Consider the following 21606-nt stretch of genomic DNA (forward strand, 5'->3'; position numbering starts at 1 on the left):
CTCCCCGGAGTTCTTTATGAGTGCTTGGCCTATTGTGGGAGGTGAGGTTATTGCTGCAGTATCAGAGTTCTTCTCCTCCGGATCGCTACTGAAACAGTTAAACGCTACCAACCTCGTCCTCATTCCCAAAATTCCTAACGCCTCTAAGACAACGGATTTCCGGCCTATTTCTTGCTTGAATACTATATATAAGGTGATCTCAAAACTCCTTGCTGATAGGCTCAAGCAAGTTATTAGCATGGCGGTTGGGCACTCTCAATCTGCTTTCATACCAGGCCGCCTCCTCTCTGAAAACGTTCTACTAGCTACTGAGATCATCCATGGGTACAACACCAACGCGGTTGAGTCGAGTGGAATGCTGAAGGTAGATCTAAAAAAAGCTTTTGACTCCATCAGATGGGATTTTGTTGTCGCCTCTCTGAGAGCAATTGCAGTGCCAGAAAAATTTATTAACTGGATCTACACCTGTATCAGCACGGTTTCCTTCTCTATCTCAGTCAATGGACATACGGGAGGATTCTTCAAGAGTACTCAAGGTCTGCGACAAGGAGACCCACTTTCTCCCTATCTCTTTGTGCTAGCTATGGAAGCGTTTTCAGGTCTCTTACGAGCTCGCTATAACTCGGGTTATATCCGGTATCATCCTCACACCGAGGATCTGGGGATATCTCACCTTATGTTTGCAGACGATGTGATGATCTTCTTCGATGGTAGCGGCTCGTCTCTCCATGGTATAAATGAAACCCTTGAGGATTTTGCAGGTTGGTCAGGCCTGTATATGAACAGAGACAAGACTCAGTTATTCCATGCTGGATTGAACCAAGTAGAAGCAAACGAGCTGGCAGTCTACGGATTTTCTACTGGCACGTTACCTATACGCTACTTAGGCCTCCCGCTTATGCACCGAAAGCTAAAGATCTCAGAGTACTCACCCCTGATTGATAAGCTAAACAGCAAATTCAATTTCTGGGCAACAAAGTCACTGTCTTTCGCTGGTCGAGCGCTGCTGTTAAAGACAGTTATTACTGGAATGGTTGTTTTTTGGATCTCCACTTTCTCTCTACTTAAAGGTTGTATCAGCAGGATCGAGTCGCTATGCTCGCGTTTTCTCTGGTCAGGCTCTATCGATAGACGAGTTCAGGCCAAGGTCTCTTGGAAGACGGTGTGTTTGCCAAAAGAGGAAGGGGGTATTGGTCTTAGAAGCTTTAGAAGTTGGAATACTGCTTTGCTCTTGCGCTTCATCTGGCTACTTTTCTCTGGTAGCGACTCTCTTTGGGTGGCTTGGCATAAAACGCACCACTGCCGTTCGTCGTACCAATTCTGGGCTCTCCAAGAATCTCAAACGCAAACTTGGAACTGGCGTTGCCTCTTACGGTTAAGAGACTTAGCCTCTCGTTTCTTGTTCAGTGAGATTAAAAATGGTCAAGACACAAGCTTCTGGTTCGACAATTGGACACCCTTGGGACCGCTGATAAACGTTTTTGGCCAGGCAGGAACCCGTAGGCTCAGAACCCCAATAGATTCCTCTGTAGCAGAAGCTTGTAACGCGAGCGGCTGGAGGCTTCCTCATCCTAGATCAGACCATGAAGTTACTCTTCACACATTCTTGTCTACATTACAACTGCCCTCCGTGGAAATGGGACAGGATTCATTCAGCTGGGTCATAGGACATGTCTCCTATACATCTTTTTCTTCCACCATGACTTGGGAGGCACTAAGACCAAGAGGCACAATCCAGCGATTGGCAAAGTACATTTGGTTCTCTAGCGCCACACCGAAGCACGCTTTCCAAATGTGGGTAACAAACTTAAACAGGCTCCCAACCCGTGATCGTTTGTCGTCCTGGGGGATGCAGGTCCCTCTAAGCTGTTGCATATGCTCAAATCTTCCAGAATCAAGGGACCATTTGATGCTCTACTGTCCGTACGTCTTAACTCTGTGGGCTGAGATCAGGGTCAGACTTCGATGCATTGTGCCTGTCTTCAACAACTGGTCCCACCTTATGGAATGGGCGTGTTTGTCTACAACAGGAGCTCCTGCTGTCTTAAGGATGCTTGTAGTCCAAGCTATGGTTTATTCTGTTTGGAGACAGCGAAACAACATGCTGCACAACCAGTCTCTTATTCCACCGTTAGTTGAGTTTAAAGACATCAACAGGCAGGTCATTAACTCCATATCTGCCCAGAGGACCAAGAAGAGATTCAGGGACCTCATGTGTAGATGGCTTATCTGATCCTTTAAGTCCCGCACAAGGATATAACATGATCCTCTTTTGAGCTTCCTTAGATTTTTAGTATATCAACCCCCCTGTTTTTTACTTTCTTTTTGCCAGGGTTTTGATTTGTATAGATTAGCTGCTCTTGTAGACAAATCTTTCATTTTTAATGATATTTACATATTTAGCAAAAAAAAAAAAAAAAAAAAAAAAAAAAAAATTATGGTTACAAGATAATCCAAAATTTTCAGTAATTTGTATGTAAGTGGACCCTTTGATTAATCAACTTGTCCTAATACATCTATCAATATCTGATACTCTAGTCTTATGATTTCTCCATCGTTAGTTTTAGGTTATTCAAATTAAGTTATTGTACTTTATAACTATTGTAACACATCAATCAATATCTAAAATACTATTGTAACACATCAATCAATATCTAAAATACTTACTTGTCTTATGACATTTCCATTACTAGTTATAGTTTAGTCAAATGAAATTCTTTGACTTTCTAACAATTTAATGAAACATTCCAACTTGGAGATATAATAGTAGTTTGAAATTAAAATAAGAAATAAGCACTCCTAGAGAATAACACGCAATATTAAACGGATCTCCATCAAATAGTATTTGTAAAAGTACATATATGATATACAGTATATCTAATGACATTTCAGTTTTGCTTTGTTGAATAATGATGATAGCATTTGAATAGTCGGAAATTTATTTATCTATGGACAGCACCTTTATTTAGAAATTAGTCTGAACTTTTTCATAGGCATGTGAAATATCCAGGTTAATTAAAAAAGAATGATGATAGCATTTGAATAGACACAAGTGGAACAAGACTTGTAGTCACGTACTTATGTACAGGGTGTGTTAACCTCCGATTATACACAAACTTTGACGCACTGCGAGGAAATGAAAATTGTCGACGCAGACACGCGTACTTATACTTTTCAAATATACTACTCACATGTTTATTTGGTAATCTCATTTAATGCATAATCATGCAAGCTGTACGTTAACCATCAATGGCATTTTCCCGTAAATACTCAACACGTTGATGGGTAATTTTGTCATGGTTTTGCTATATAAATACCCCATCAACTTGTTCACTGATGACATGCATTGTCTAAGACCAAACACAACATAGAGAAAGAAAGGCTTTCTGCAGTCACACACAAAAATGGCAGTTAAGATTTCAGTTTTTCAATCTCTTGTCTGTCTTTTCTACCGGTTTATCCTCCGGCGATACCGGAATCCTAAACCAAAATACCAAAAATGCCCTTCTTCACTATTTCAGTCTGACCTATCACGCGACACATTGATCTTCAACTTAGAAAGAGCTCTTCTCAAATCCGAGTCTCTCTTCCCTTACTTCATGCTAGTAGCATTCGAGGCGGGAGGGGTGATAAGGTCATTTATCCTCTTCATTCTATACCCATTAATAACCTTGATGATAAGCCACGAAATGGGTGTCAAAGTGATGGTAATGGTGAGCTTCTTTGGGGTCAAGAAAGATAGTTTTAGAGCGGGGGGAGCGGTTTTGCCTAAACACTTCTTAGAAGATGTCGGACTTGATATGTTCAAAGTGTTAAGGAAAGGAGGGAAGAGAATCGTTGTGAGTTATGACCTTCCTCAAGTTATGATTGAAGGGTTCTTGAGAGACTACTTAGAGGTTGAAGTTGTTGTGGGTAGAAAAATGAAGGTCGTTGGTGGTTATTACTTAGGAATCATGGAGGATAAGACCAAACATGATCTTGTCTTTGATGAGTTGGTTCGTAAAGAGAGACTAAACACTGGTCGTGTTATTGGTATAACTTCCTATAACACATCTCTTCACCGATATCTATTCTCTCAGTTTTGCCAGGTCCGTATTCCGTAATTTTATTTATATTTTCTTCAAACATCTTTTACAACATATCTTATGTTATAATGACGCATCAATGGAAATATCATTTAAATAGTAAAAGCGACATTAGGATAAAATTAGTAAAAGCGACATTAGGATATAAATAGTTAAAAGTGGTGAGGTTGAAAGAGACACACCTTACATTAGATTTCTATTAATTGCAAAAACGAAATATAAACATAGAAAGCAACAAAAACAGATCATGGCCTCTTTACATCATTAAATACGAATATGAAGCGACGACAGAATCTGCATACGTAGTTATTAGCCATGACTTTGAAATACAACTTGTGGTTTTGAATTTTCAATACTTTAAAAACTGAGCATGTTAGGTATTTTCATTCATTGTTTACATGTTATACTCAACTGATTTTACTTAACTGTATCCTTTTAACAGGAGATTTATTGTGTGAAGAGATCCGACAAGAGAAAGTGGCAAACCCTACCAAAAAGCCAATACCCTAAACCACTGATCTTTCATGATGGTCGTCTCGCAATCAGACCAACCCTAATGAACACTTTGGCCTTGTTCATGTGGGGTCCATTCGCAGTCTTAGCCGCAGCAGCCAGGCTCTTTGTCTCTCTTTGCATCCCTTACACATTATCAATCCCAATCCTATGTTTCTTCGGTTGCAGACTGACCGTCCAGATCGACGACGTCTCATCTCAAAAGTTAAACTCTAGTGAACGCAAAGGTTGTCTCTTTGCGTGCAACCACAGAACTTTATTGGACCCTCTCTACGTTGGATTCTCTTTAAAGGAGAAAAACATCAAAACAGTTACGTACAGTTTGAGTAGAGTCTCCGAGATTCTAGCTCCCATCAAAACCGTTAGACTGAACCGTGATCGGGTCAGCGACGGGCAAGCCATGAAGAAACTATTGACCGAAGGAGATCTCGTTGTTTGTCCTGAAGGAACCACTTGTAGAGAACCTTACTTGCTAAGGTTTAGTCCTTTGTTCGCCGAGATTAGTGACGTCATCGTTCCCGTGGCAGTTACGTCACCCGCAACCTTCTTCTATGGTACAACGGCAAGTGGTCTCAAGGCATTGGACCCTCTCTTCTTCCTCATGGATCCTTATCCGACCTACACAGTCCAGTTTCTTGACCCTGTCCCCGGTGTCATGTGTCAGGATCCTGATGGGAAGTTGAAGTTTGAAGTGGCTAATCATGTTCAGAGCGCGATTGGGAAGGCATTGGATTTTGAATGCACCAATCTCACTAGAAAAGACAAGTATTTGATCTTGGCTGGTAATAATGGCGTTGTGAAGAAAAATTAAATATGTTCTCAGGATTTGAGTGTGTAATTTTCGGTGTAAAGTAACCAAATGCTTCATTGATTTTTATATATTTTATTATAGTGTTACGTAAATGTTTTAAAAAATAATGATGCGTAAATTTATGTAACTATCTATGTTTAAAAAATAATGATGCGTAAATGTATGTAACTATCTATTTCGAACGGATAATCGTAGTCCAATGGTAAGGACTGAACTCGTACATCTATCCAAGTAGCGAGTTCGAATTTTACCAGAGGAAACTATTTCACGATGCATCGGTTCACCGTACAAATAAGGGTACATATTTTAGGATTCATTTGAATATCCGAAAAAGAATTTATTAATGGACTGCATCTTTCATCCGTGGATTAAGTCTGTATCTTTAATAGATCAGAGTTTAACCCTTTTCAGTTTAAAAAAACTATTTATTTCTTGGTGATCGTATCTTTATACTTTGATATTTTAATACAAGTTCTGAGCACAGTTAGATAGAACATTTGTTTTGATTCAAATTCTTAAAAACTAGTATTATATATAGGTCATATATAGTCCCAAATTTGTTTGTACCTCTTAAATATCCGGCCCTGATCATAATATATATACAGATGTTCTTGCTTTTGCCGTTGTGGTACATTTATAAACAATGGTCCACAATACCTAATAATAGTAAAAAATAGAATACAAATTATTTAGTATTTAGCAATCATTTATATTTATTCGGACACGTCATAATATTTTTTTAGTTTGTACGTTGTATCAGTAGGCACATGCATCATAAATGTTACATCGGTCTAGTCCAAATAATTAATGTAACCAAAACTTATTAAAATCATATATAAGCATAGACCCCGCCTTGTGTGTATATATATATAAATATGCATGTGGTTAAAAAAAAATATATATGGTTGGTATAACTGTACCTATAGTTGTGCAGATTTGTCAACGTCGTTCACGTTGCCACTTCTGCAAACTCTTTGAATACGAGTTTTGAATACGAGTTTGATTGCACCTCTCCGCAAAAGATTAAAAAAATTGAACTGCCGTGAAAGAAAGAAGAAACGGTACGTCTGTACATTTAGTTTTTTTCTTTGACCGCTAGAATCATCATGTCATTGTTCAACGTAAGATGATTCAGAGGATAAGCCATTCTACATTCTATGCAGGATGGACGTCGCTACGACGACATGCATGCTTGTAATGTTTTAAATGCATTTCCCATTAAGCTTACGTCGCTCTTAGTCTATTCTGCATTCTAAGTTTTTCTTAGTCTTGCACAGAAAAAAGCGTGTAATGTTTTTTTTTGTAAAGCAGTTTTTAATGGAATTTAGAAAAGTAAGAAAAAACCTAACTTGAGCAAAAAAATAATAAATCATGTATATTCGTTGGTAAAAATAGTTATGTATATTAGATGTTTATAGTTTAATTTAAAATATATTAAATTATATATTTATTTTAATTAATATTTATTAAATGAGACTTCATATTCATATTATTTTAGTCATTTGCATGTTTCCATAAGAAAATTTTAAATCATTGGTCACAAAATTTTCAATGTAAGATTTTTAACAATTTAGTAATTTAGTTATTTTCAAAAATTAAAATATACAGAAAATCTAAATTTTATTTTATAATTAATTTGATTGGTTAATTTATTTTAATAATATAAAATTAAACAAAATGGTAAATGGTATACAAATTTTTATCAAATTTTTATTATTCTAAATCATTAATTCTCATATATGTTTTAGTCATATTTAATTTTGTAACTTTTATTTTAAGAAAGAATGAGATCACTAATATTTTATTTTATGGTTAATTTAAGAAAAATTTAGTATAAATTTAAATGTACCAAAATATATTTTCTTGAACTTTTAGAAAATATTATAGTGATGATACATGTCATAACAAAAATGTTGTAATACTTGTCTAATAATATATAAGGAAATTTCTAGTCGACATTCACTTGATAGGTTAATCACTACATGTTGGTCCAATCGTAAGCGCTAAAGAGGAAGCATTTTGGGTTCGATATGCGGTGACCATCAGAATTAACGTTAAATCAAAAGAATACGTGGGTTGCTGTCGGTCTCATGGGATTAGTTTGGGCGAAGCCTGGGACCCGACAGTTATTAAAAAAAAGTTCACTTGATAGGTGGTCTAATATGATATGTTATAATATTCTGAAACAATAAATATTGTGTTGTGTACAGCAGAAATCATTTCGTCTCTGGCCCATATATGTAATGGAGCTTACGGATTTAGATATGTTCCATGGTGGTGGTGGCTAGGCCTGGGCACGGATCGGATATCCGGGTTTTTGAAGGTATTTGTGATTTGCTTCGAATGTTACGGATATCTAATTTTCCGATTTGCTTTGATTCGGAAAAATACGGATATTCGGAAAAACGGATATCCGGAAAATAAATAGATATTTGCGGATATTTGCGGATATTTACGGATATCTCATTTGTTTTGATTAATACAAATAATCTTAAAAATTTGATACAAATTTTTTTTGGAAAATATTTTTTTTTGCATGATATAAAGGATAAAAATTAAAAGATACAATGAATCTACATATTTTGTAAAATTTTAAACTTAATTAACAATTATAATAACACAAAACTGAAGAAAAAAATTATAATTGTCATAAATGTTTTTTTCCTTTTATGTAATATTTTTATATAAGTAATAATATGAATAGAATCTGTCAAATCATATGTTAGAATAATAATTTTATACAATTAAAATTTTAAATATAATCAAAATATACATGTATTTATATATTGACGGATCGGATCGGATATTCGCTTCCCAAAATTTTAGTATTTGTGATTTGCTTCGATATTAACGGATATTGAATTTTAGTATTTGCTTTGCTTCGAAAGCTTACGGATATTCGGAATTTTCGGATCGAATAGTAACGGATAACGAACCGAATCAAATTTCACGGATAAAATGCCCACCCCTAGTGGTGGCCATCACTGTCGCATTGTCTAAACATAACTGTGTCGACACGTGTGCGTTAATTGGTCACAACACATATATTGAAAAAGTCCAACATTTGTTAGTTGTTACTCAACACAATAAGAAAGTTACAAAATGGTAACTGACACGTGCCTTTCTTGTTTTAATGGACAGGGTCATAAGGTTAGAAGTTGTCATTTAAGTCTATCGGCCCATTAGTTGGGTCCACCCCCATTAGTTGGGTCCACCGTTTCACAAAATCAATGAGCTTCTAAAACTAAAAGGACCAGTCGGCAATTTTATAGTTAAAGAGCATTTAAATTTAAAGGACCTAGTCTGCAATTTATATTTTATTCTATCTTTAGTTTTGTCTTTTTTTTTTGTGGCCACGACGATGATGGCGGCTGGAAGCTCCAAGATTCTACGGCTTCATTTCGCCTTTGAGAACGTCGACGTTGTCTCCGGTGAATATGGCGTGGTTTCACTCAAACTCCAAGGTCAGCGTTTTCTCTGATGTCGTTTTCACAAAGAGATAAACTATTTTTTTTGGTTTAGGTTGTTGGAAACTATCACTGATCAGTTTGAGACAGGACGACTTTAGTTCTGTTCTTGTTTATAGCCTTTGACGGTAAACAAAGAAGTTGATGGTTACAAATTAGGTGTAGTTAGTGAGTTTTATTTGATTTTATGTTACCCTTTTAGAGAACGCAATCAGATTGACATGTTATGTTATGTGAGAGTGATGATGAGAATATATAGAATACTCAAAAGAGAAACACAATTGATCTATTTCTGAGCTAATATCATTTTGTAATGTCAACATCACTAGTAGTCTCCATAACTGTCTTTGACCCATCTTGCAAGGTTGAACAAGAACTGTGTGTAGACAAAAGTAGCATGTTGTCCAAGTAACCAATCCCTCAGATTGTGCAAATGGATTAAAAAACCATTTAATTTTTATAATTTTAAACCAAAACATCATTAATTATTCATCCAGACACATTCTACCCATTAATAAAATAGGCGGCAGGAGACAAATAGTCATATAACAAAGAAAAGATTAAATCTAATTTGAAAAGAAAAAAAAAATCTCTAAAACGTCATGTATTAGAAACGGATAGTGTATTGTTTTTGGTTGGGTAAGATGCATGTGTGTATAAACATTCTTTCACCTGGCCAATCTCTATGGTTGCTTCTTGATAGTACCACAGATTAAAGAATTTGTCAAGTCATGTTATGTCAATCTTTAAGACTTTTTACCTAGAGAACAAAAAAAATTTGGCAAGGGACTGAAGAGAGGCAATGGTGAAGCCAAGCCAGGTTCTGTCCTGAGAGAACCATAGAAATTCTGCTAAGGCAAATATAATGTAAGCTTCCATGTTTCTGAAACCCCAGCTTTGTACATTTCAGCACTTAGTTCTAAGAACAACACTAGTGCTCTGTTTCATTAACCAACCATACTAAATACTGATCCGGTTTGACACAACACAGAGAAAAGATAGTGCTTTATTTCTAAACAAAAACTTAGATACAATGCAACAACAAATATAAAAAAAGATTTTTTTTTTGCTTGAATAAGTTTAACATTCTTTTAAAAAAATATTGGTATGGTTCGACAAGTATAATTGACATTCACATAGATGTAATGGGACATATTGTCAAACCTAAATCACATAAACACAAAAGTTTTTTTAGTTTATTCAAACTGCTAATGAGTCATGAATCCATGAATGATAAGGAATTTTAAACTACATTGTTTTTACTTGGACAATAAGGAGTCCAAGAAAGACTCAAAAGTTTCACAGTTTGTGGAATCATCCATTAACTCAGCTTCTTCCTCTGGTGTGTTTTTACCAAGCTTTTGAACCCATTCCTCATTCAAAAAGTCATTCCTAATGTCATCCATCTCTGAATCCATCTCTTCCTCTCCAAGAAGTTCTTGATACAATTGGCTAAAAGTAGGAGAGCCAACAATGCCTCCATGTGACTCATCTATACCTTGGTTCGCTGGAAGGCCTGTGGCTTGTGCTTCCATGGTTTGATTAATCAAAGGAACATTGTCTTGTGCCTCAGTATGTAGCTGATCAGTGACACTGCCACGCTGTAGTTGTTGAGTCTTCGTAGGAACCGTCTGGTTTTGCTGTTGAGTAAGAGATAAGTTTGAGTCTTCTCCCAAATCTTTTTGCTGAGAAACAAGTTCTATGGGAGCTGAGAGATCATTATTCTGTCCAAAACCTAGAGCAGAAGAGCCAAAGTCATGATTCTCCATCATGCCTTGATCATATGGTTGAACTGAGTATTGACCAAAATACCCATTCAGTTCCTGCTGCTGCTCCTTGGCTTGAGCCGAGTGTGAAGGATCCGTCACATGTCCCCCAAAAAGGTTCTGGCATTGCTGCTGGTGGTCCCCCATAAGTGAGACAGAGCTTGCTTGTCCTCCACGAATATGATTTTGCTGCTGACCTAAAAGTTTTCCTGATACCTGACCAAAAGAACCAGAGTCTTGGTGTTGCTCCATGCTTCCATTCACTGATAGTTGTTGACCTTGAACAGCCATGTCTTGTGTCACTGGAGCCATGTCTTGATTAGCCGAGGATGAACCAGAATACCCATTCCACTGTTGTCTATCGTTGAAGGTTTGACTCATCATCATTGGAACCTGCAGAGAATCCGTCGTCTCTTGTCCTAAACCTTGACCATATTGCCCAAAGTCTTGATGCTGCATCATGCCTCCATTCAACATTGGATAGTTTAAGTCTTGTGCCCTAATCTGCTGACTAGCCAAGTATGAGGCAACCTCATGAGAACAAGATCCAGTCCACTGCTCCATGCCTTGATCTTGATGAGTCTCCACCGGAGCGTCCACGTATTGAAGTTCTTCATCAGCAGCAGCGACACCATGATGAATACTGTCTTCCCGTTCACGTCCAATCACTATAGGTAAGAATCTTGGAGCATATTGAGCATTGTCTTTACGCTTAAAAAACCGGATTCTACAGAGAACCACTTCTTGAAACCACGGTCTATCTAAAATAAACTCATGCATCGTCCAACCAGTCGTGATCCCATCTTTCACTGTATCGCAATCGGCTTTGAAGCTTATATTCTTCCTACAACCGACGATAACTCCATCTTGATTCTTTACCTGAATCACCATACCAGTCGTCTTCCACATACCTGACTCAGCAACCTTTCTGCTCGGTCTCTTCGAGTCAGCTGTCATCCCTGGACGTTTATTCCTCCTCACGAAGTAAAACCATTCGTTGTCTTTGAACGTAACATGTCTTACGTGCTGTAGAAGCCACGGCTCTCTCTCGTACAGACTCTGCATGTCGGTTATGAAACTACATCTTTCGTCTCTTACGATTCTTGCCTCAAGGATGTTGAGGAGCTCAATGTTTGTGGGTTTGAAATGCGTCTTTTGAGTCCCTTTCATTATTCACCTATTTATATTAATGTAAAGAAGAACACCAAAAAAAAAATTAGAGCTTTTCCAAGGAAACAAACACGGTCAAGTTACTGAAAGAGCAGCAAAGAGGGTATAATGAGTGTTAGTTACAGGAAAAAGAAAAAAAAGATTGTGGCATGAATCTTCGAGAGATTTTTCAATTGAATTTTAATATAATTTATGAAAGATTTTGGTGAAAAAACTCACCAGTGCGGATACCTTAATGAGATTACATATCAAAATGAAGCATGTGTAGATTCTATCCAATCATAAGGTTGTTTGATTACAAAATTTAAAATCAAAACTAATAGATAATGTATATTCAATTATTCATTAGGCTGTTTTGATATAATGTATTTAGATAACAGCCCAACTCATTTTGTATTAAAATAACTATATAAAACAACATGAAAACACTTGGGAATTAATTAAATAGAAAGGATAGGAATGGAAAAAAACTTATAAAACTTTGATCAATTGTTTATATCAAATATCAATAAATAAACATACAAATTATAGTATTAATTCAAAGTTGATTAATTATAATTTTTATAACTCTGTTAAATTCTAAACTTGGAAGAAATAAATAGACCGAATAAAAAATAAAACTATATTGGACACAGTTTAGTTTTAAGACCCCAAAATTTTAAACCAACAAAACTCAAACTGCAAAATATAAATGAATGCAAATATGCAAAACCATTAATATGATGATGTAATATAGGAATGAGAATGAGATACAAATATTTTTTTCAATCTTTTTTTGTTCAAAATTGTTTCTATCTTTATTATATAAATTTTTATCCTATAGAGGTAAATAGTTTACTCATAAAATATTTTTCTTAAACAAAACTCCACAAAACAGAGTTTTGAAACCCTAGAAAAAGAACATAGCAAATGGATGGATTAAGATCTACTTAATACATAAATTTAGAATATGTTATTAAATTAAGACAAAATTAAGATTACATATGCAATACCAAAATCAATATATATATATATATATTTATGAAAAAATAAACCGCACAAATTTATCAAGATCTCGATAGAAATCTCGAAGACAGACAAAACTCTCTTTATTCTGAATCTATCCATAAACTTTTTTTGTCTTCTCACTTTTGAATTGGATCGAAAAATGATAAATTCTCTTTTTATATCTAGATCTATGTAAAATACCTTAGATGGTTTCTTGAACTGCAATGTTAATTGTTATATGAAAAAACTATGACTCTCTACAGTGATATATAGAGCTATATATAAATTACAGAAAAAGAAAATAATTAAACTTTTAAAAAATAAATCTATCGTAGATGGTAGTAAATAATTATGTTTCAGTCTTCGGAAAAAAATTAAGTAATTGAAAGCGTATGATAAAAAGGTAATTAAAATATATGACTAGGTTTAGTTTGACCAGGAAATCAAAATAATATTTTGCGAGAGCAACAAATTTAAATGAATTGACAGAATAGTACCACCACGAGTGAATGCAGTCCAACCTTATATATAATTCGATAAAATTCATTCTGACATTGCATTTGACTGATCAAACCCTAAAATCTTGGCTAATCCATATTTTTATTTGCGAAGTTAATTTTTGGATTAGAGATCTCACGTTAAAAGTTAGAGTAGCTAAATTTATTTTTACTCTTAATGAATGATTAAATTGATTTCTTAGATTAGATTATTGATTATAAATTAATATTTATAAAAATTAGTGATAAATAAAAACGAATTTTAAATTTATTAAACCAGATAATTCATTAAAACTGTTATAATAAAAGTTATAAATAATTAAAATATATTTTAAAACTAAAAAGATAATTTTTACATATTCTGTGTTGTTATCAGAAAATGATTTATTTTAATGTATTTAAAAATAAAAAATTAAGATTTAATATTTTTGGAGAACTTAAACAATAACTTATCATGATAAATTTTTATAAGTAATGCATGTATTAATAATTACTTTAAAAATATTATCCTTAATGAATAATAATATATAATTTATTATATAATAAAAATCTATGTTATTAACAACATAATAAAATCAATGGAGCACGTTCAATATTGCTAGAACATAATATATATAACCAATTGAAATGATGACAAGAAAAAAATAATTGAAACTTCTGAAGTTCTCATCCATCTTCTAAATTCGCTTTTCTTTCTCTGTTTTCTGAAAGGGTAATGTTCATATTGTTATCAACTCTATTCATGTTTTCAAGTTCAAGTAGCGGCCGTTTATTTATTTAGGTTTTAGTTAAGTTTATAATATATTGAATACACTCCTGATAGAATAAGTTCTCAACAATTTATATTTCTATTTGGATTGTAACCAACAAAATAATTATTTGCTAAAAATATGATTACCAAAAATAAACTATACTGAAGACTAGAAATACTTCCATAAAATATTTAATATCCTCCAATATAATTATTGAGAAGAAACTTAATTGGATTTTTCTTATATGTTATTCATATGTAAAGTTTAGAATTAATTCTCTTAATTTGATTGGTTATTGGTAATTTATTTTTAATTTATTTAATAAATGTTCTAAAGGAAACTAGTAATCTTACAATGACCTAATCTAATGTATATTACCAAAAAAAAACAGTTACACATCTTATATAGGTGGATTAATATAATTTGTTTATGAAAAAAATTCAATATAATAGATTACATTATAGATATTCAGAATATATATATATATGTATATATATATATACATATGCTATTATAGAAATACTTATATAGACGATTTAAACATATTTTTATTAATTATTTTGTTAATAGTGAATACAATCAATCTTATGTTGCATAAAACTAATTAACTTAAATCTAATAATATTTCTTATACTAACTCACTATATATATATTTTTAAAAATATGTCCAATAAATGCAAAACATTAAAGTATACAATTTAAAAATATTTCAATCATTTTCAATGACAAATGTTGACAGTATAGTTGATTTATTACTTTCAGAAATGATTAAAGTATTTGTATATTTAAAAATATAAAATTATATGGTAATTTGTTTAAATAAATAAATTTAACGAGGTTTTAGATGATTTCAATAAATTGTAGAGAGTAAAGTTATTTTGTTAAACAACTTTAGAATATCAATTAAAACCATGATAATTGAGTTTTAATGTTTTTAACTAAGAATCTTCACCGAAACACTCTAAAATCATTTGAAAAGTTTAAAACTCCACAACTTAAAATATTTTCAATAATAGTGGATTTGAGATTACTTTATGAAATGTTAAATTCAATTGTGGTGAATTTTTTTAAATGAGTTTTTGAAATTAATCTTTGAATAACATTGAATTTGTCATTTTTATATAAATGACGTAAAACTATCTTTTTTATACTTTGCGTGAGAATCTGCTTCAGCGCAGTGTTTTTAAAACCGGACCGGCAAGCGAACCGGAAATTTTTTGGGTCACGGGTCAATATGGTTCGACATGGTTCGATTGGGTTTGACCGGGTTTGATGTACTAAACTGAATTTAATAATGTTTTGTATATAATATGTATATTTTAACAAATAGAAAATAACAAACTGAAATGTAATAAAAGTAATAAAACAATTTAATAGTTCAAATCGAAATCAATATAAAAAAATATTTAAAGTTTACTTTCCGAAGTTTTATCACTATAAATTTTTAACATCTTTAAAAAAAATTATATATACATTGTGACGGTTGTTGATTTTCTATGTTTAAATTTGATGGAAGAGGAATTTCTTGATCATTATCTTCTATTGTTTAGTACACTGTAAAAGATTTGCAGAGAACATCAAAGACACAAATGTAATTTTTCAATTATTAATTTCGCCCAAAAAAATAATACATTGAAAAGTATAAAATACTTTATGAAACGTCACAGACTTGAAAAAAAAACTAATTATTTTATTAACAAAATTTTTGTTTTCTATATGAACGAGAGTTAAACCGGTTCGTTGGGTCACCGGTTCCCGGATTTTTAACGGTTCAATATGAATTTGTAGCCGGTTCAACTTTGATTGGATTTTGGCATTAACCCAACTCGGCTTGATGTCCGGTTCACGGTTGAACCCGGTCCGACTATCGGTTCGGTCCGGGTTTAAAAACACTGCTTCAGCGTTAAATATGTTCTTCGTAATTTTCGTAAACGATTGGGAAATACATACACATCAATGCTATTAAAAAAAGAATCCTAAAAAACCTACCTATGAAAAGTCGTTCACCCTCATTAATGGCATAGTAGCAATTTAGTTAATGGTCTTACATATATTTTTAATTAACCAATTCCATATTCGTAATTTACTACAACTGAATAAAATGAAACGTGTGGAATCCAATCTCTCGATTTAAATACGATGGTTTTTGGTGTGAATATTCAATCTTCCTTTTGTTTTTAACCTTTTACCAATGCTGTTAAACCGAAGCTTAGTATTAGTAAGAAAGTTAAAAGTTTACCCAAGTCCCTCTGTTATAGTTCTACAACACATTCATATGGGATCAACTCCACATCTATTACCGACAATATATGTTATTAAGAAACACATAATGCTTTACTTATACATTAGTTAATCTAATGAATATTAATAACTGCCTATATTGTTTACTTCTCCGACTACTAATACTTCAAATCTAAGTTTTTGTTTTATATTCTCTATCTGTCATAGTTAAAATATATCAAATAATTTTTATATTTTAAATAATAAATTTTCAAAATTTTTAAATAATAACTTATTTATAAAAACCAACGCCTCTGAAACAAGGATGGAAGTCTATATTATTGAAAGATAATCATTCAAAAAATTACTAGAAAGGTTGTTAGACCATGTGTAACTATTTTTCATTTTTTATTCTACTATTAAATATTCTAATCACAGAAAAATTATATATTTTAAAAGAATCATATTACTCATTATTTCATGTAATACAATTTTCTCTGAAATATTTTATAATCTAACATTATAGTTGCTAAGCAATAATGTTATACACCATATTTTATGCTCAATATGGACCTACAATATTTATAAAAATGAGTTAGCATATATCATACAACATTTATACCATGTCAACTTACATTATATAATTCTAAATATTTACAAAATCAAATTTGATAAAAACACTTTCGTAAACCATTTTTTAAAACAAAACTAGATTTTGACCCGTGCTTCTGAACCTTCTGTTCAGAAGCACGAGTTTTTCTTTGAATTGTAAACAAAAACAGTCCAAAATGGTTGTTTGTTAAATAGAATTATATTAGAAGAGTTATTAATACATTCTGCTTAGCAACTTTTGTAACATATTAATGTACAAAATCTAACATTATGTTTATTTTATATTAAAGTTAATATGATATTTTAAAAAAAAACTCTGGAGTATGCAGTTAAACTTAAGATTTCGAAACCCCTTAAAAAATATATCTGGCCCAGATTAAATATTCACATCAATTATTGGAATAGGGATTTTTTGGTTTATTTTATGGTTAATACACAACATGAGTTAAAACCAGGTATATTTATGGTATGATGTTAATGAGTAATGTATTGTTACAAATATATAAGGTAAGACAAAAAAATAATTAAATCTAGTGAAATGATACAAACTTTGTATAAGTAGATTTTTTATAATTCATTCCCTTTTAATAGTATTGATTATATATTATATTAAAATAATTTTTATAAATATAAAATGCAAGCGTAGGTTTTCAGGTCTTCGGTCGTGTACCGATTGGTTCTTTTCAGATCAGATTTCTTCGGGTCCTGACATTTGGATCTAACAAGGTGTTTTGAAAAAAAAAAATCAGTTTGGATTCGGATCCGTTCATTCTGGATCCGAATAGCGAATGGGTTCGAATCCGTAATTAAAATACCTGTCAAATACAGGTAATTTGTGAATGCAATGGGTCCTGGTCAATTCAGTATTTAGGACAAAAAATAAACTTAAAATACTCAAACACATGAAAAAGTCAGAACAAAAAATACCCAAAAACTAAACAAATGTCTGAAAGTATTCAAATATCCAAAACACCTAAAATTTTACCCAAAAGTTTATTTGAGAACCCAATAATATCCAAATTTTTATTCGAACAAATGAAATATAACTTTAAAGATTTAAAATTTTACCGAAATCCAAAACTATAACCAAAAACACGAATCTGAAACTTAAAAAGATATATGTAATACTAAAAACGTATCTGAAATATTAAAATATAAGAGCACCTCCATTGAGAGTTCAAATGGGGGGTACACACAGTTTTTGAAAAAAAATATTAAAATACTACACAGACTTGAACCTATCTCTTGGAGGGTCACTGCAGTGAACCCGAATCATCACTATAGCGCGGGTCCCACGACACGTGGCAGCCTGCGATTGGTCCGATTAATTATTATTTTTTTTTTTTTTTATAAAAAAAATCAAACGAAAAATATATTAAAATAATAAAGAAAGGGAGGGGGGGGGGGGGGGGTTCACATAGGTTCATTGATGGGGATGCTCTAAATAATACACACAAAACACCTTTAGTTTAGGTATCCAGATTTAGGTGCTGACTGGTTTTCCTGCTACCACCCGCAAACGCAGCTTTTGCGGTTCATAGCGGTTGTTGGCGTTTCAAAACAATCACAGAAAACGCTACAAATCGCTTCAAACCGCTCCGAACCTCTTAAAATCAAAAGCTGGTTCCAGCTAGCGTTTGCGGTTGTGGGAGGGTAAATTTTTTTTCTTTAAAAACAGAATAAATAAAAATAATACTAAAAATATCCAATAAAAATTTTCAATTGAAATAATAGAAATTATAAAATGTATTCATATTATATTTCAATTTATATTATAAAAATTCAAAACTAAAATATTTTCTATAAATTTTTAAAATTGAATAATATGATTTTATAAATATAAATTTTATACTTATCATATTATTATGATTTTTAATATATTTATAATTACATAAAATATAAATATTGTTAAATTATTATTTAACAGATGTTGCGTTTGGTAGTTTACCAGTCATAAGAGTCCCTCAAACGCAACAATTTCTAACAGTTATACCAGTCGTACAAATCTCTAGAAAACGCTTAAAACCGCAACCACCCGCACCCGCAAACTCCTGCAACCGCAACCGCAACCGCTGCGGTTACACCAGTCAGACCCTTAGACACAGACATAGTCCAAAAAACACAATATGTACTTTGCTCAATCCCAGACCCGAACCTGTATTTTTATGTTGGTTTTAGTTCAGTTTTTTGGATCCGAGTAAACTGCATAAGCTTAAGAGAGAGTTACATAAGAGTGTACATCTAAAATCTAAAATATCCTAATTCATAATTATAATTTTCTTATTCGCTACAATACGAACTTTATAACATAATAATATATAAAATCCCAAAACTAATTCATATCAAATTTATTTATAATCCAAAGAGATCCGAGCTTTCGAAGCGCAGAACAAAATCTTGAATATTACTTATTAGTGACTTTTTGTCAACTACTTATTAATGATTTTATTCCCGATATTTCTGTTTCTGCCCACACCTACAGTAAAAATCACAATAAATAAATTATCAAAACGGCCAGTGCACAAACGAAGAGTCTATTGGCGTTGGAAACCAACCAAATGATCTATGCCTTGCACCACTCTCACCTGGTCTCTTTCTGGTGGCCTTTGAATCAGGAGTTGTGTTTCTCCGTGGTGAGAAAGTAGTGTCAACCATCAACCTTGGGTTCACCGTCACTGCTTTGGCCGTAACACCGGATGGAACCGAAGCTATTGTCGGTAGTCAAGACGGTAAGCTCTGTCTGTATTCTGTTAATGGTGACTCCCTCACCGAGAAGCAAATCTTGAGAAACACAGAGGCGCCATCTGCGTCATACGTTACTCCCTGGATTTATCTATGTTTGGATCAGCTGATTTGAACAGAGAAGCAGTTGTGTGGGACAGAGCTTCCAGAGAGGTATCTAAATATAATTTAGAACCAGTCCATGAATCTCCAACTCTAATTTTGATCATACATCATCTCATTTTTTAAACAGATGAAACTGAAGAACATGTTGTACCATAGCGCCTGCATAAAATGCCTAGCTTGGTCTCCAAACAGCACTATGTTTGCTATGAGATCCTTGGACATATGTGTGATTGTGTATGAAGTGGAAAAACCAGCTTCCACGCGGATGACCATAAAAGGAGCTCTTTTAGGTGGAGTTTATGGTCTGGGTTTTGCTGATGATACCCATGTTGTGAGTTCTGGTGAAGATGTTTGTATCTGGGTTTGGGGCTTAACGACTTGAGGTGTGAATTTATAAAATATTTCTGGAAGCTCCTCTTTGTTTGGAGAAAGCTTTTACAATTTTTGAAGGCTTTGGATTCTTTGTTCTGACCTTCTGACTGTGAGTCTTTGCTGGTGTTTTGGAGTCTTTTTGTCTGCATTTTTTTGTCAAACACAATACTTTATGTTGTTTTTGTGTGTGTGAAAATGAGGTCTTGAGTTGGATATTTATTGGTTATCAAATTAATCTGATAGAGACTTGAACTTGAGATTGTGACTTAACTTCTCTCTTTAGTAATCGTTGAATGATTTTGGCTCTGAAATTTGAACACTTCATTTTTATTTACTAAAACATTTATTCTCTTCACTATACAACTAAACCATTTGAGAATTCATTTAGAGCTGGTTCGTCTTTATGTGATAGCATTGTGACAATATACATATGGTAAATTATCATGTGCAATATCGAGAAATTTTGTTTTTGGTCTAAATGTCAAAACACTAAGAAATCTTAATCCATACATATGCTGATAATGAAAAGCCATTTGGTCCAAGTGTGAGTAAATGATTTTATTTGACACTAGAGCAAGTTCTTTTGAAACAAAACATTTTAAAACCCAGTTTTTGTTTAACTATTAAATCGGACTATACACTATACTAAATTCTAATTCTTAGTCGATCTATTTCAGAATTTTTTGTCCACCGCAAATCATTTTAATAAATTTCAGTAAAAACTCTAAAAATAAATATTGTGTAACTATATAATTTTATCAATTTCTAGAATTAATTTTTAATACAATTCTACATTTTAAACTAATTTTCGGTAAAATAAAAAAATAAGTTAATTTTTTCCGTATAAATTGTTAATTTTTGAAAACCAAATTTGATATCTTTTTTCTTACACCTTTTTAAAATTTACATACTAGCAAATACCTAAATAAATACTAACCAACCACATAAATCTCATGTTTTGAATATGAAAACGCTAATAATGCTAATGGTCGATCAAAGCATTACAAATATAAGATATAAGTTCACCTATAAAATAACAAATGTTCCATAAAGCATGACTTATTAGTCTGCTGTTACAATAACATGAAAAAATCTAACTAATATGTATAATTTTATATAATACAAATATATAAAATTTTAATTTATATCCCGCCCGTAGAGCGAGCCGACCCTAGTTTTATATAAATATGACCAAAATCTTAGGAATGTATTGAAAATTTCAGTGATTAACGTTGATTCCTTTTTTTCCCCGAAACCTGTGGAATCTAATAATTCCAGAGATAAAATAAAACTTGAAAGCATCATCACAACACAATCCTTGGAACAAGGAAAAAAATTTCAAAATATGCACGAAATGAAAATCATGTGGACGGGAAACTATTGTATACAAGTCACATACAAAAAAAAAAGGATACGGTGTCTCCAAAGACCATTAATGAAATTGTTGATTGTTTCCATTAATGAAATTGTTGATTATATAAACTTTTCAAGAAGTATCTAAAATATT

General features: G+C 32.7%; 2 protein-coding genes across 2 annotated transcripts; one reads left to right on the top strand and one right to left on the bottom strand.

Moving 5' to 3' along the window:
* Positions 1-3355: 3355 nt before the first annotated feature.
* Positions 3356-5572, top strand: LOC108825996 (probable glycerol-3-phosphate acyltransferase 3). Its single transcript, XM_018599359.2, has 2 exons — positions 3356-4088; positions 4528-5572. Exons 1-2 carry the CDS (start codon positions 3405-3407, stop codon positions 5407-5409), a joined length of 1566 nt encoding a protein of 521 aa, XP_018454861.1. The 5' UTR covers positions 3356-3404; the 3' UTR covers positions 5410-5572.
* A 4081-nt stretch (positions 5573-9653) lies between these two features.
* LOC130499900 (uncharacterized) lies at positions 9654-11966 on the bottom strand. Its single transcript, XM_056994396.1, has one exon. The coding sequence runs from the start codon at positions 11810-11812 to the stop codon at positions 10136-10138; it is 1677 nt and encodes a 558-aa protein (XP_056850376.1). The 5' UTR covers positions 11813-11966; the 3' UTR covers positions 9654-10135.
* Positions 11967-21606: the final 9640 nt, after the last annotated feature.

This window comes from Raphanus sativus, chromosome 9 (genome assembly GCF_000801105.2).
Source record: "Raphanus sativus cultivar WK10039 chromosome 9, ASM80110v3, whole genome shotgun sequence".
NCBI classification, from domain to species: Eukaryota; Viridiplantae; Streptophyta; class Magnoliopsida; order Brassicales; family Brassicaceae; genus Raphanus; species Raphanus sativus.

What these genes read in the sequence shown, in the direction of transcription:
- LOC108825996 (XM_018599359.2), top strand. Translation starts at nt 3,405, where the DNA reads ATGGCAGTTAAGATTTCAGTTTTTCAATCTCTTGTCTGTCTTTTCTAC. An exon ending in TATTCTCTCAGTTTTGCCAG is followed by an intron (nt 4,089 to 4,527) that starts GTCCGTATTCCG and finishes TCCTTTTAACAG; the next exon opens with GAGATTTATTGTGTGAAGAG.
- LOC130499900 (XM_056994396.1), bottom strand. Translation starts at nt 11,812, where the DNA reads ATGAAAGGGACTCAAAAGACGCATTTCAAACCCACAAACATTGAGCTC.